Source organism: Hetaerina americana, unplaced genomic scaffold (assembly GCF_022747635.1).
Source record: "Hetaerina americana unplaced genomic scaffold, ioHetAmer1.1.p SCAF_68, whole genome shotgun sequence".
NCBI lineage: Eukaryota > Metazoa > Arthropoda > Insecta > Odonata > Calopterygidae > Hetaerina > Hetaerina americana.
The window spans coordinates 970,899-986,861 of NW_027287294.1; the positions used below are offsets into that span (position 1 = coordinate 970,899).

The window sequence follows — 15,963 nt, forward strand, 5'->3', positions numbered from 1 at the left end:
GATTTTTTTTCCTTATGAAAAAAAGAAAAGAATGGCATGAAATGTTCATTTCATCGACTGAAGGGTATAGTATATGCAATTACGTCTCTACATACGACTGAAATATAAAGGAAAGAGGGTTGCAAAGACGCTCCCGCCTGGGGGGGTCGAAGATACATCAAGAAGCCGGCTCGGCGACAGTTAAGGTCAATCAATTCCAGTGGTTTATCGTCAGTTTCATTTCCGACGAAATTAAATCTATACCACGCATTGCCCTATGGGTTATGGAATTGAAAATATGTTGTAAATGTTTACGATGAATACAAGTATCGCTTGGGAAACAAACACAATATTTCATTGCCTAAGATACAGCAATAGATCGATTTGGTATATGGGGCCTAAAATGCAGTCATGATACCAAAACATTTAAATATTAACGGCTTTAAACTTTTGATCACGGCCAAAATTTCTCAGATAAATGCGAAAATATGTATTAACAATGTTCTTTTCGAACTTATTTGACTTAAGTGCATTCTAGTGATCTTTTCATCCGCGTGCTACCCGGCAAGCCACTGCTCAAGTGTGCGGCAGAATGGCTTGCGGCAATCATTAGCCTTTTTTAAAGGACGATTGCTCTACTACGGTTATAACCACTTTGGGGTGTCTAACTAATCTTTTCAAGTTTCTTAAAGATACGTACACGTATATGTATACGTGATGTGTGTGTGTGTATATATATATATATATATATATATATATATATATATATATATATATATATATATATATATATATATATATATATATATATGTGTGTATTCATATCATATACACACGGATAAACACACCTAATTGGTCTAAAACAATTTTATATAATAATTAAACACTACTCACACGAGTTTGTTTACGCGAGGATAGGTATAGGTGCACGGACTTGCGCCCTTGAGGAATATGTCCCAGACGGGGAGTATTAAAACGAAATAAAATATTCATTTTTGAATTAAACATTTTCTTAAAAAAACCATTAGTTCCGTTCTTAATTACTCTTTACCCCTTAATTACCGTTACCTCACAACTTATGCATCAATGCCCTAGGATGAGAACACCACCTCTCAGGCAATGGGAGCAAGTCACTTTTTATTTTCGTCTGGCAAGCGATGTGGGACGGGGGGGGGGGGGGTGGTGGGGGAAGGGAGGGAGAGGGTGGAGTGGGGTTGCGTCATCTCGTCCGAGCCCCGGCGCTGGGCTCGCCGGATGCGCCGGAGACACCCCGCTCACGTGGATTGCATCAAAGGTCGACGCGTGTCCTCTCAGTGGGGGGGAGGGCGTGTATGGGTGGGTGGGTTATGGGGGCGGGGGGTGGTGGTGGATAGTCCATTAGTCCTCTCCAGCGATGAGGAGGACGACAAGCGGGTTAAGTGCTCAGCATGACGGCGGAGCCTCATTGACCGATCTGTCTCCGGAGAGACAAGGTGACTTGCCGCGGGCGGGGAAGGCGGGCTTCAGACGACGCATTTGGAATCATCAGGTAGGGGAAGAAGGGTCGTGGTTGTTTTAATTGGGGCGTGTTCTAAAAAACAAGGTAGAAACCATACGATCTGGGGAGAAATCCCTTGCCCCAAGAAATGGAGAAATACACAGAGAGAGAGGTGGTGCAAAAAAGTCATCGAATCCTTGTTCCTGGATCAATGAAATTAGTAAAAACATTACCCACAGACTATAGCAGTACTAAAATTCACTGACTAAGGCCTATGAGTTATAATAATTAGTATTACGGGTATGTTACAATAGGAGGGCAAAAACTAGAGCAGGTGGAACGGTTTACATAACTCGGAAGTGTTTTGGAGCAAAATGGTCGAAGTAGAACGGATATAAGGAGAATTGAGTCAGGCAAGAAAGCTTTCACAAGTAAGGAAGGATTTGATGACAAGGACGTTGAGTAAGAAGGTTAAGAAAACACTCGTTGGAATGTTATATGGAGCGTAGTTACTAACGGCGGGGAAACATGGGTCATTGAAGTAGGATGATAGGCGTGGATTTGAGTCTTTCGGAATGTGGGTTTGGAGAAGGATGGAGAAGGTGAAATGGACAGAAGGGAAAACAAATGAGGAGATGCCATGTATGGAGGAGGAAGAGAGATAATTCTGCGTTGTTAGGAGAAAAAAGGAAATTGTCGCGAAACCATTTGGTATCTGGTATCCATTCAAATCCCACCTTGACCGTAGGCTACCGATTATAATGATAATAGCGTATTCGTAAATCTACCATTTATGGAGGGTTTTGGTAGAACATAGCCTTTCAAACGGTACATTCACTTGCCTCAGTCACTAACAAAACTACTAAACAACCGACACAACAAATAAGCAACTCTTCAATTCCGCATACTTCCTCCCTACCTTCATTCCGTCCAACGTATACCTATCCCATTCCTATCCCTTCTTCGCTTGCCCAACATTCTCCCCTCTATCACAGTCTTCAACATCCCATTGCCAATCAAAACTCACAGCATCCATCTTTCCTGCCAAACTTTGATTTCTCCAAACAATTCTCTCTCCCACCCCAGCACGACTTGCTAGCAATATTTTCATTCCCTGAATCCATCCATCTCCACAATCACATTTCAAAAGAATCCAATCCACGCCTACCATCCTAATTTAACGACCATGCTCTGCGCTGCAAAAAATCACTCTCCCCACATCAAACTACTAATCAACATATCGGATTATGTTTTTAATTAATACTACACGTAAAATCTGCTACGTTTTGATACGTGACTGCACAAACACACTAAATATAATGTAAAAGCTGCGTTGCTGTGCTTTATTTGGGGTCTAGAAATTTGCCATGAAAATAAATTTTCCCCCAATAATGTCACCAAGTTCCAAGATTCATTTTTTTAAATACGCAAAATGGCAAAACTATCATCGTGCGTTTGCGCTAATGACGTGACCAGAGGAAGTGGGACAAGAGGATGGGAAGCGTTATGCAACCACATCAACTTCTGTCTTTAGTTTAATTTTGCAGTGATGTCTGGTGAAAAATTGCACTCGTGATGGACAATGTTAATTAGCATTTCTCACGTTTGAACAATGCACCACGGCGTCTCGACTGTAGATTGAAAGAGAAAAACGAATCGCGTTGAAAATAAATCAAGCGCACTCCCAAATATTAATGTATAGCTATAACCCTTGGTTCGGCAGAATTGCCAAGACAGGGTGCCAACGGGTATTGACACTGGTCACACGGTTTTATTATTCTCTTCGATTCACGAGTTTCGCAGTGTTGGCAACCATTCGACGATTTTTACCACCGACCTCTTTAAGAGTCAAAGAAAGTTCCAGGTAGAAATTATAACTAATTATTCGTTTCCAAAGGACATCGATATTTTTTGTTTGTTTTTTCCTTCCTTACGCATTTGAGTCTTTTTTTCTTTGCTTATCAAACTGCATTTTTATTGACATGGCTAACCTTATTTATATGCGTGATATATTTTCTAATCGGTTTTGGTGTCTTCTGCGACTATCTTAAACTCGCTATTTCTCAATGGCTTATTAAATAGAAATGTTTTTTACGTGTTCTTCTCATAATGACCAATCATTCATTCATATTCGGTACACGACCACAGTCCTTGCATGACTAGGATGAAAGCAACGCTTGCCACACACCTTTCCGCGTATCAATGTAGATGAACCAATGAGCTTAATCCTTGAAATGGCCAGAACACCGAGAGAGTGAAGGTAAAAAAAGGCAGGTCGGGGCCGCCAGGGGGCATTCGCGAGTCGTTCCCCGTATGCTGGTAAACGCAGAAAGGGGTTTTCTCCTCGTCCACCGGGGGAGGGTGGGGGATGATGTTTACGTCCCACGTCCTGAGACAGGAAAATCCTGCACAGGGAAAGGGGAAGCAGCTGCAAGTGATACGACCCTGCTGCTCCCGTCAAAACACTTAGCAAATGGGAACGAATGGATGGCTTTGGTTTTTGACATGGTAATGGCTTGCGACGGAGAGTAACGGCAGGGGGCTGGTGGGGTGGCGGGGGGTTGGAGGCGGAGGAGATATCGAAAGAGGGCCTCGGGAGTACTTCGATTATAGTTCGATTACATATTGGGATACGTTTGCAGAAAGAACTACGACAAACGCCAATCAATCCGACTCTTCGTCCAGTTCTTTCTCGTCTCGTGAATTCCGTATTTCTGCCAATAACACTAAGATCGACACAGCGCAAATCTTAGGTGTGACAGAACATGATATTGATTTATCTCCTTAAGCTAATCCGTTCGCATTCCGATAAACCCTTCCCCGTGCCGTAAACTGATTAGGATTGCCGATGGATTATTTACCGTATTACATGAAACACGGAAAGTATATAGAGAGGATAGAGAAACTAAACATGGTGTTGACAGTTACGCGTTAATGACCCACACGGTGGCCGATGACACCACCCAATTGATCCCACATTTTTGCTAAAATCAATCTTTGCTCAAACATAAAAAACTGGTTATCATAAAATGACGGCTTGTACATATTAAGCCAACATCAAGGAAATGTCTGCTTTTCCAAATAACTATGCGCTGCATATAAGCCCGCCATTTTTTATGGGTTTCCTTATTTATCTTCTCAGTGTAGTCAGATCAGTAGTTACTAACAGTGCTGTAGCCGTGACGTGGTTAAAGAATTTTGCAGGAATGGCGTCCGGTCGCCCCCTTTTCTCGTACTCTTTCGTACATATCTTGGGGTGCCATGTGAATGTGGATGTAATGGAGGAGGGGTAACATTGCTGAGGACACGACACCCCCCGCCACACGCCCTTGCGACTGTTTGCGGGGTTGCATGTAGACGCAGATGAACCCAAAGAAGACAGGGAAAGTGGATCTGATTTCAACGGGATGTTGAAGACTGCGCCAGAGATCAGGGCGTTTGGCAATCGATGTGGGGGAGTATAAAAAAGGAATGTTGGACAGAATGAAGGGAGATAGAAGATACGGAATCAAACATAAGAGTTAAATATAGTCTGAAGTGTCAAGTTGTGCCGTTGTTAGACGAAGCTAAGATATGCAAAGTAGATCAGTGGTTTATTAGCATGTATTAGTAGTCTTAACTTCAACGGTAGATAACTACCAATAATATTGGGCACTAAATTATTAAATGAAAAAACCCTAAGGTTGACTTAGACAGAAAATTGAAGAGCCTCACCCTTTAATAAACACAATAATGAGCCAAATATGCTATTTTTTCAACTAAAAGAGGAAGAGGAAAAGTGCCTTTCTCTACACCACCATTCTGTTCCCACCCCCCAACTCAAATTTCCAGGCAATCGTCCCGATTCTATTTCGGATTGGAGTGTTCTAAAGATTTGAATCCGACACTACCTGGTTGGTGCCCACAGATAACGACAGCGTAACTGTAAAAGCGTGCGCAATGTTCGAAATTACTTCAGCAGTCGTTGACTAATTTCCTTCCGACTCGACTGCCACAATGAATTATTCCAGTCACGTGGAAATCTGGGCGGCATCACTTAAGAAAGCGCTCGAAACACACGCTTCTCTTCTCTCATCCGATGTTTCCGGAGAGATCGGCCCTTATCGACGCATCTACTACCAAGGGCCTGCTGTCACCGCCTCCTCCCGTCGTCCCTGAGGGTCAGCTACGCGGGGATCCGATCCTTAACCACGAAAAAGACGCACCAGGTCGAGAGAGCCGTCGTTTTGAAATCTCCCATCTCTAGTAAACTTCCCCACACTTCCGTCGTGGACTGATGGAGGGTGGGAGAGGGGCAGACCGTGCGGTGTGGGGGGTGGGTGGGGAGGAGGAATGAAGATGCTATTTCTGTCCACGGCCACGAGAGAGAATGCCTCCTTTCCATCCGCCCAAATGCCACTCCAGACGACGACACCGTCAAGATCCCCCAATACCTCCCTCCGACTGCGTTTCCGATTGCGGGGGCGGAGGAAGCACCCTCGCCACCCTCCAAGCTGCACCACACACGCATTCCTTCTCCCAGCCCAATCCCCCCATAGCATCCCCTCTTCCCTATTTCCATCCCTCTCGCCCCATTACCCACGCACGCGCTCAACACATATCGATTCTTTCTCCCCTTCCCTATCGACATGCCTTTATCCTTCCTTCTCCCCCTGGGCCTCTCCCCCCTCCCCTTACATCGCAAAGAGACCAGAACCAATCTCCCTCCCCACCACCATCCGTATCCCCACAACCCAATTTGACATACATATCCCATGATAGTATGAACACGCACACCAGACACGCAAAAAGAACATCCCACTCCCTTCGCGTCTCAACTTTCCAGAGTACTAACCTCTCTCCGATGGAATAAAAAAAATTAATAGTACACCAAGGCCACCCGTCAATTCCCTTAACCGCGGGCAACATGGGAATTCTCTGATTAATAGACGCAGATTCTCCCAGCAAGTTTTTATCGATGCCTAATGTGAGTATTACTATGGTTAGCCTACCTACCTCTTCCGGTGTTCTCCCTGCGCACAAGATCGCTTGTAGATGTTCCAAAAACTTAAAAAAAGATGACAAACGCAGTACAAATTCTGAGCTGCGACGCCCTCTTTGTAGCCCAGGAGTGAAATGAAGCACATGTGTTACGTATATGTATATGAAGTTAGCACTATCGAACAAAAACACAAAAACCAAGATAAGAAACTCACGTTTTCAAATTTTCGGCGGTCAATCCACCAAGAGAAGGAAGGAAGCTTCCTTCCCTCTCTTCCTTGAGGGTGAGTTTCTTTTTTTTGTGTGTTTCTGTTCGCTAGCGTTAACTTCGCATATATTATTATTCACATCCGTTTAACTTTCACATAAGTTTGATATTTATGTGTGTATAATCCGGAGTTCAAGTCCCGGTCTAGGACATATTTTTACACTCGTGATTTGCCTGATTCCGCCTTCCCCGCCTCCAATGTGTTCGTCCTTGATATATTTGTTCCTATCCCTTTTCCTTATTATCTTGTTCTATGTGATAATATATATATATATATATATATATATATATATATATATATATATATATATATATATATATATATATATATATTAATAATAGGCACTCCCTACACAAAAAGAATCGAACATTCCATTCGCAAACAGGTACCAAACATTGCAAACACACAAATATACAAAAATATAAACCTATTTATGTGCCACCGTCACCCTGCCTGTAAAAAAATACGCGGAAACCCAGCACACACAGTGCAAAACCTTCTCTCTCTCTCTCTCTCTCTGAATACGGACAAAAACCTTCGTCATACTCATAGAGGCAAACCATTTCCAAGCGCATAGAAAACAACCCCCCACCCCAAATACTTGCATACACAAGCCTAAAAACCACAAACCACTTCCATTCCTTCATCCCCTTAGAGACCACACCCTCCCATATCCCCTGCCGCCCGCAACCAACCAACCAACCCACCCATCGCTACCCACTGAAAAACAAAACCCTGAAAAAAAGCCCCGAATAGCACAAACGGAACACTCGCAGTGGGGAAAAGAGAGGAATGGTTGGGCGGGGGGGGGAAGGAGATAATACAGAGAGAGAGTAAGACTATACCACTTCACAGGGGGAGATGGCATTAGGGTGGTGTGGGGGGTGCGGTAGAGAGAGATAGAGTTTAGAGAGAGAGAAGGGAGGGGATGGGGTTGATATCGGGGAAGAGGGAGGGGGGGGCGGTTGGTCTCTTTGGGGTGGTTCTCCCCTCGCAATGGGGGATATTCCGTCGGCTCTGGTTAACGACCGGGGGTGGGCAGGCACGAAACCGTCCCCCGCATTCCCTCACGACCCCCGAAGAGTTCTTCTCAGGAAGTGGCCAACGAGATAAAAGGGAGTACACTATTTTTTTTTACATCTCTTTTTTCCACGCTCGAGAGAAAAACGGGTGGTATTAGGGGGTGGGGGGAGCAGAGGGGAGGTGGGGGTGTGTGGCAGGGGGTGGGGGTATGAGCTGCCTCAACAATGGAAATTCCTCTGCGTCTAAACGCGTAACAAAGGCGATAGTTTACCTACGGACCGAGCGCGCACACCTGACCTTCGACGGGAACCGGCTGAAGTGTTAAACGGGACAGGGTTTTTATTCGAACCCCTGGATATATATTTTTTTTTCCTTTTTAAACCCGATCGATATATCATTCCTATTAGGCAGACAAACCGAGTCCTCGTGGAAACAGACACTTAAGTGTGTGGTTTTTATACCTGTACAAGCAAATCATTCACTAATTAGTAATCTTAAAAAGAGGACCTCATTGGGAATTATTTTTTCAGAGTATAAGAATAGACAATCTCCAAGGAGAAAAAAACTTTAGCTATTTGCTACACTGAAATTTCGGGGGTTGTCCAATTAGTTCAGGAATATTTTAAACGGAATCGCGGCCGCTAGTTGTTTTCACAAAATTTTTCACATTCCAAGAAAAAATTTACGAATAAATTCGGCCAGCCGCATTTTAAATATAAACTCGACTGTCGGGGCAGAAGAACAAACTCTTAGACCAAGCTGTATGTAGAACAGGAGAGACATGCGACTCTTTTGAAATCTTGACATCAAAATAAAATCGAACTTCTTGGCACATTCAGATATCTTAAGAAGGTATTTTCATTGTTCATGAAGCAAAATACGACACTTAAAGAGGTGACTCCCAAATATGAATGATTCCAAATAGCACACTCGGTTGGATCATTGCCCATGGAATTTCATTGACAGTAAACTTCACGATCGATTTAAATTAGGATTACACTAATTCCATTGAAATTCTCACTCTTCTCTCGCACTTCTGGATTCTTGTTATGGTGAATTTAAATCTGGGACGTGAAGAATGCAGCGAACACGATATTCCCTACGGAGGAACACAAAATTGCGACCTTTTTTTCCGTTTACGTATATTTGTGAAACTATTTCTGTTGGTACATATATTTCCCAATTTGAGTTCACGAGTAATTCTGCCGGATGAAATAATTCACTGAAATAAGTAACTGACTCACGTAACCAAATAGCGTATCTGTATCTGAATTACCTCTGAGTGGAATGAATAATGCTGGGAGATGCTATCGGAAAAACATACTCGTTTAAAGCTCCCTAGCCGCCGTCAACTCTCCAGCAGAGCGCTCTGTATTCATTCCGTCCGCTCGGGGCACACACACACACACAAGTGACATAGCGTTAACTTGTGCGGGAAGGGTTTCTATAAACAGTGCGTTCAAAATTCCGGAGAGAAGGAATTTATTACTGTGAAATGGCTCGCAAATATACACGAGAACCGCAGCGTTCTTTCAGATAAGTTTGTCCACACTGCCGATAAAAGGTTTGGGGTCTATCGGAGAAAAAATAATTTGCATTCTGGTCTTATCTGATGTATTTAAAAAAAAATGATCGCAAAAAAGAAGGGACTCGGTAGTCCAAATTGTAGAGCAATGGCCTACTGACCGGAAGGCCCTGGATCGATTCCCAGGCACGCCTCTCAGGGCACACTCGGCTCCACCCAAGCTGTGAGATTTTTTGGGTACTATATCTTCCTCGGAAAACATAGGTGACACACGTAAGGAACAGCTCCCCTTAATCACCCTGAGATGTGTATTTCACAAACAGTTGTGCTTAGCAAAAGGTGGGCTCGACCCTCACCTATCAAGCCGACCTCCGGTTTGATTACTGTGCTCTGGTGGTTGCAAGGCGCTAAGTATTAGAGGGAAATTTGAGAAATTATGGTGTGGGCCTCCCGAGCATTGAGGAATACACGTCAGGATAACTATAATAAAGATAAACTAAGGGAGATAGATTCCAAGACAGATAGGTACAAATACTCATTCTTTCCCCGAACAATCAGAAATCATAATAGCAAGAAACCGAAGTCACTTTAGAAATATTAAAAACGTTGAATTTACAAGTCGGAACAAAATTAAACACTGCAAAGCTGTTAGGTATACTTTCAGGTGCATGTGTATGTAAGATGTAGATTGAGTGTTTGCATGTGTGTGGGGTGTAAGTGTTCATGCATGAATGTATGCCATGTTTTTTTTTTATATATATGATTTTGTCGTTATTGCATGCTGTTTTTTTTTCTTTTTCTTTTCTAAATTATGAGTGGTGTCCTAGCACCCCCCGCCACACGCCCTTGCGGCGGCTTGCGGGGTATTAAGTAGATGTAGATGTATAATATGATAACAGGCAGTGCAATGTAGATGTGAGGCACTCCGTTTCATTCCTGACAGAGTGAGCACACCATAACGACAGATAATATGCCAACTTAATAAATGAAGAGAAATAGATTCCCGCAATGGCCGATGCTAACATACGTCTTAAACTCGCCATTCTAGTGATAACAACAAAGCAGGATTTTGATCCAACGTTTATTAAATACCATGGTCCCGTTATATCATACGCCTTTGACTTTGTGAAGAATCAACGACGCTATTTTTAATTTCTTTACGATCATTCTTGACAAAATTTTTAAAATCTTATGTTTTCAAAACCCAGGTCACAAAAAATGGCGCCTCGAGGGATCAGTATTACGTGTGCGGACGTGATTATGATTCTTAACACTCAGCGACCTTATACTTCGCGGAAAGTTTTAAATTTAAAATAAAATAAAGTTTTTAATAAAATTTTATTAATTTCTTGCCAACAGATCGCGATGTCAAAACAATAACTGTCAAAGAGTATTTCATGAAGACTGCCTGAAGCTTTGTGAGGGCCACTTCAAGAGGTGAATGCGCATTTCTCGCCCTATTTTTAAGGGAGGTAGCGACTCGAAATGAAGAAAAATAGATGTACGATTAGCAGTGGTGCAATCAAACTTGGCAATACGTTTTCAAGTAGTTATCTCTCGAAAAAAAAATATTTCAAAATACAATTACAAAAATGTTTTCCACATGAGGTTTACCAATCGATTGGTTTGAAGAATAATCCGAATGAAAATAAAATTTAGAGAATAATATATCATTCGTCAATTGTCAATTTGACATATTTGTTAGCCTTGAAGTACGGAAAAACAATTGGTGACTTTGTATTCAGCAATGTCGCAGGAGAGGTATTTTACACAGCGCAATTTTATGATTCAATTCATTATTTATGTAACTACAACAAAAGTTTCGGTGTAATTACAATCAAGAAAAGATCGTATAATACGACCTAAGAAACTAATCTATCGTCAAGTCCATTTCCAGCGTAAGCTACCGAACTCGCCATCTTATAGATTCTAATTCGTTTTTTAACGGATCCATACGTTTTATTTAAATTGTATCGACGGAAACCGTTACGATCCCCAAAAGAATTGAACGCGCCCGCGTTCAAAATTAATTTGTCCAAGTATTTTATATATATTCCGTCAAGGGAATAACGCCATGCAATGTCTCTATTCCGTTATAAAGCTCTCTTTAAAGGTGAAGATTAGGTGCTATGCCGGTCGTATTCATTTGAAATAAGCCGTTCGCTAAAGTTGGCACAGCCCATCATTCCTTAAAACCGAAGGACAACTCGAACGGCGGGCAAGGAAAGAGAGACTGGCCAGTAAATTAGCATCTTATCAACACCAAGGTCCCTACGGCTCGAGTGATATTTTATTTAAAAAACATCGACAATTATTCTTACTTAATTCCAACAGCGGTTTCTGCAGATTTCGTGAAAAAAAGCAAAAATGCTGCCTCTGGAAGTTGATCGAGGTCAAATGTTGAAGGCGAAAAGGTTAATTGTTTATGGTTATACATATACATACATATATATATACATATATATATACATATACATATATTATATATATATATACACACACACATACACACACACCGCACCGATGACAAGAGCGACGTGATGTCATCCACCCGATGCTTTATTTGTTTTATGAGAGAGGTTGAAATGCCATATGTCCCTGGGGTGTGTGTGTGTGTGTGCATTCCAACAGTGCGTCACCCGTGGAACCTAGTCAAGCACGTCTGGTTATCCGATCATCGGCTTCTCTCTGCCTACCACCGCGAGTGACGCCCCCCCCCCCCAAACGGGCCCCATAACTCCTAAAACGCGTCTTCCCGACAGGTCTCACCCAAGACAAGACGTCTTCGACCACCAGGTCAGCGAGCGTGCACTCAAGTTTGCTAGCACAGTTACGCTGCGTTGCACTAACGTGATCGGGGTTTCCTCAGGTCAAAAGTTGGGAAAGTCTTCTGAACTGGAAAGCTCTCCATTTGACCGGAAGGCCATTTTCCAATGACAAAATTACTCTTGAATGTTTGTTTTTTCATATTTCCCTACTGTTATTTCGACCCTTGAAGTGAGATCAAGTCTTCGACATTTGAAATGTGATGAGAAACGAGCAAGTGTTTTGACCGGGATTACATTCAAAGAAACTTTTTTCGAAGTCCAACCTGATCTTAAAAAATACTCAATTAGCATTACGTATATTTTTTTAACTCCCTAGAGTAAGGTCATATAACGACAGACTAAACCTATCATGAAACTCCAGTCGAGGACAAGATCTCGTAATTCAGTTCAATTTTCGCGTTCAAAAGATCCTATGAAACAAAAGACCGGCTAATTTGCGGAACGTTTTAAGATCAATATTCCGAGGGCCTAATTATTCCGGCATTCTGATTTCAGCACACGAACCTAGCATCGCCCAGTTCGCAGGAACATACGACTAAAGAAAAAGACTCATTTACGAAAATAGTTGAGGTTCTAGAGGTTATTACCTTAACATCTCAGAGCGCGTTTCAACTTAATAATTACCCTCTCCCTCCCTTTTGCATCCTCATGTTCACTCTACGCTAATTAGAGAAGAGGAAATCTGTCAACGGATATCAAAAGACGATTAACATGAAACCTGGTATGATTCGGTAGATTATAAAATGAAATACGTAACAACATTCGGATAACAGACCATCAAATAACAACCTTCAACCTTTTAATTACTCTAAAGTATCTTTTTTTTTTTACTTGCGAGTTGCTGAGAATCGGGTCAAATTGGATTCCAAAAATAAACACAGCTAAAATCTTGAAATCCTTGCGACCGCGACGGCGAACGGCTTTATATTGATGTAATCACGAAAATATTGATCCGATAACCGAAATTTGTCATTAAAGCACATGGCATTTTGAACGGCAACGATAACTCTTTCACCGTTTAGCAGCTCTTGTATAGGATTTAATCACGATCGCCAAAAAAATGATGAATGGTTCAAATCATTACACGCGTTAGTTCAGCCATTGGAAACTATCGAACACGACTCATTAGTCGCCGTTGATTCAGCAAGGGAAGCAGGCACGCCAAAGCGAACGCATCCCCCGACACGTGTAATGCCTAAGGATTAAAACAAAAACCGAACGGGACTTGATCGCCGAAACTATGGGGCGTGCAATTCTAAAAAAAAGAATGATGTGGGGGGTTGAATTAAAGCGATTCATCAGGCACTACTACGGCCGTGCTTCCGACTGCCATTAACGCTCATGAACCGTCCGATTAATATATCATCCCCCCCACCACACCCACTCCACTCCCGACGCTGAAAACGCGAAAATATTCGACCCATTAGCCGAGCACAAAAGGCACACACGGTCAGATGGGGTAGGGAGACAAAAAAAAGACGACCAGACAGAGAAAGGGGGAGAGAGAGCATGGGGGGTAGGGGAAGAGGGGTTTTTGCACCCTCATCAATGCCCGGCGCGGCAGAAGCATTGCCGGAGATGGCTCTATCTATTTTCTACACTTACTACTACCCTCTATCTCTCTCTCCCTGTCAGTCCCACGCGGAACCATCCCCTCCCAAAGAGAATTCATACGGCAAACATTCACGCCCTCCTGGCAACGAGAGGGCGAATGAAATGGCAGAGAGAGAGAAAGGGGGGGATGCGATATCGCAACAGATGGCCGCGACCGAGGCGCCGCCCGGCGGATTAAGACCCAAGTTCGCTCACCTTCCACCTCCTCCTCCTCCTGTGCGGTCGTCAGATGGAGACTCTGCTGCTCCGTCGTCATCCCCTCCACTCCCTGGCGGTCCACACCCATGTAGTGCTGCCGCGTAGACGTCTCCTCCTCGAACTGCGAAGGCGCGACGGCTACCCCCTCCCCTTCCATCGCCGCTCCCACTTCCTCCCGGCCCTCATCCTCACCGTACTTCCCGCGCAACCAGTCTTCATCGCCCCCCACCGCGAAGGGGTTGACCGGCACGGGGCGGTCTTCGATCTGCAACACTCGCTCGTGCTGCTGAGGGAGTTCGTCGGTGTAGTCGCCCCCGCCCAGGAGGTCATCATCCTCCTTGGTGTAGTGGTGTTGCATTAAGATGCGGTGGTGATGATGGGCCCCCTCTCCCAGGCCGTCCTCGACTCCAAACTCGAGGGCCCTCGCCTTGTACTCCTCCTCGGCCGCTTGTCCCACGTCCATGATCATACCGTCGTCATCTAGGCGGTCCACGTCCGTCTCCGGACCCAGGTCAGCGGGGTCACCGAAGAGGTGACGGGCGTCCTCGCCGTTGGCGCCCCCGTTGCCGTAGAAGGACGAGGTCATGATGTCGCCGTGTCCGTTGTGATGGTGCTGGTAGTCCAAGACGAGCCCGTCTTCGTCGTCTTCGTCGGCGTGGTGATGGTGGTGATTGTTCTGGTCCGGCGGCGCGACGGGAGAGATGGCGTGGTCCATGTGGTCGGGGGATTCAGGGCCCGGAGCGGGGATTTTGAAGGGGGTCGCGAAAGGGTTCGACGAAGGGTCGGCGGCGGCCGTGGCGGCCTCCACGTCCATGATGGCGCCGTTCACTAGCGAGTGGCAAGGGGGCGGGGCGCCGTCGGGCGCAAGGCCATCCGCGGGTGTGGCCTCCGAGGTGCAGGGGTCCTCCTCCTCCTGCTGCTCGTTGGCCGCTACTGATTCGGGGGAGACCGGTGGGGGAGCGGACGCGAGGATGTCCTCCACGGACGACAGAAGCACCACAACCACGGAGATGTTGTCGTTGGAGGCACGACTCTTAGCCAAGGTCACCAGGAGCTTGCTGAGATCGGCGTGGTTCTCTGCAGAGGAAAAAGAAATGGGGCTGAGGTTAACTCAACTGTTTCGTACGGGGAAAGGGACAAAAAAGATGAGCACACGATTAATACAGATACATATAATGTGCCAGGAATAAGGGTGCGGGACGTGGCACGGGTATGGGATGAGGGCACGAGCATTTCCCCTGGTGGATCTGGCTTCAACCGGCAAATGATGGGGCCTCTGCGTTACAGGGTTCGACATCCCTATATATAAGGCCCGTAATTATATTACGGACGTCACTTCCGACCTTTAAATCCCTTCGCCGATACGCAAGAAAGCGTATTAAATACATTAACCATACCATTACGCATTTATCAGCGCTATTTTTACTATCAAACGGGCGCCTTGTTTAAAAAAAAAGAGAAAAAGAGTATTTAGCTTGAATTACTGATCGTAGCTCTTTTCCACTCGGTAGAAAAGTGCTAATTACTTATCAAATCATTATTCACCAAAGATCAGTTTTTATGTTCGACTTCCCATACATCACGCCCGAAGCTACTCAATTTGTTAGTATTTAGCTTGTTGAAACCTGGGGTAACACTGTGTTGAAGCCCTCAGTCTCCCCGACGTTTCGATGAACTGCTACATCGTCATCAGGGCAATGCCCCGAAGGAAATTGCGTCGTTCATCGAAATCGTTGGAAGCATTATTCAGGGCAACTTTAAAACAAGAAGAGTTGTTTCCATAAGAAACCCTTGGCTCCATTTTTGTTGTTTTGTGAATGATTAGCAAGACGTTCATCGAAAGGTCTGCAAAGATGGAGGACCACGTCTTGTGGAAAACCCGAGACGGTTTCAGTAATGCCATTTGCCGGGGAGTGTCAGATATTTTTCCCCACATTTTAATATTGACGAAAGTACTGTTCACCACGATCACTGACCGGATCGAGAGCGAAACGATTTGTACTGAAGAAGTACACGGCCTAGAAAGACCACTGGATTTTTATTTTACAGCTGATACAACATATACACTGA

The 15,963-nt window shown here is 44.3% G+C and overlaps 1 protein-coding gene across 2 annotated transcripts in view; it reads right to left on the reverse strand.

Annotated features, from left to right (window-relative positions):
• LOC139696112 (uncharacterized) overlaps positions 1-15,963 on the reverse strand; it is a 1,156,921-nt gene that overhangs the window by 74,443 nt on the left and 1,066,515 nt on the right. For both annotated transcript variants that reach the window (XM_071594713.1, XM_071594712.1), the window contains one exon: positions 13,891-14,970. In XM_071594713.1, coding sequence (XP_071450814.1) covers positions 13,891-14,970 — 1,080 coding nt within the window. The remainder of the gene's footprint in view (positions 1-13,890; positions 14,971-15,963) is intronic.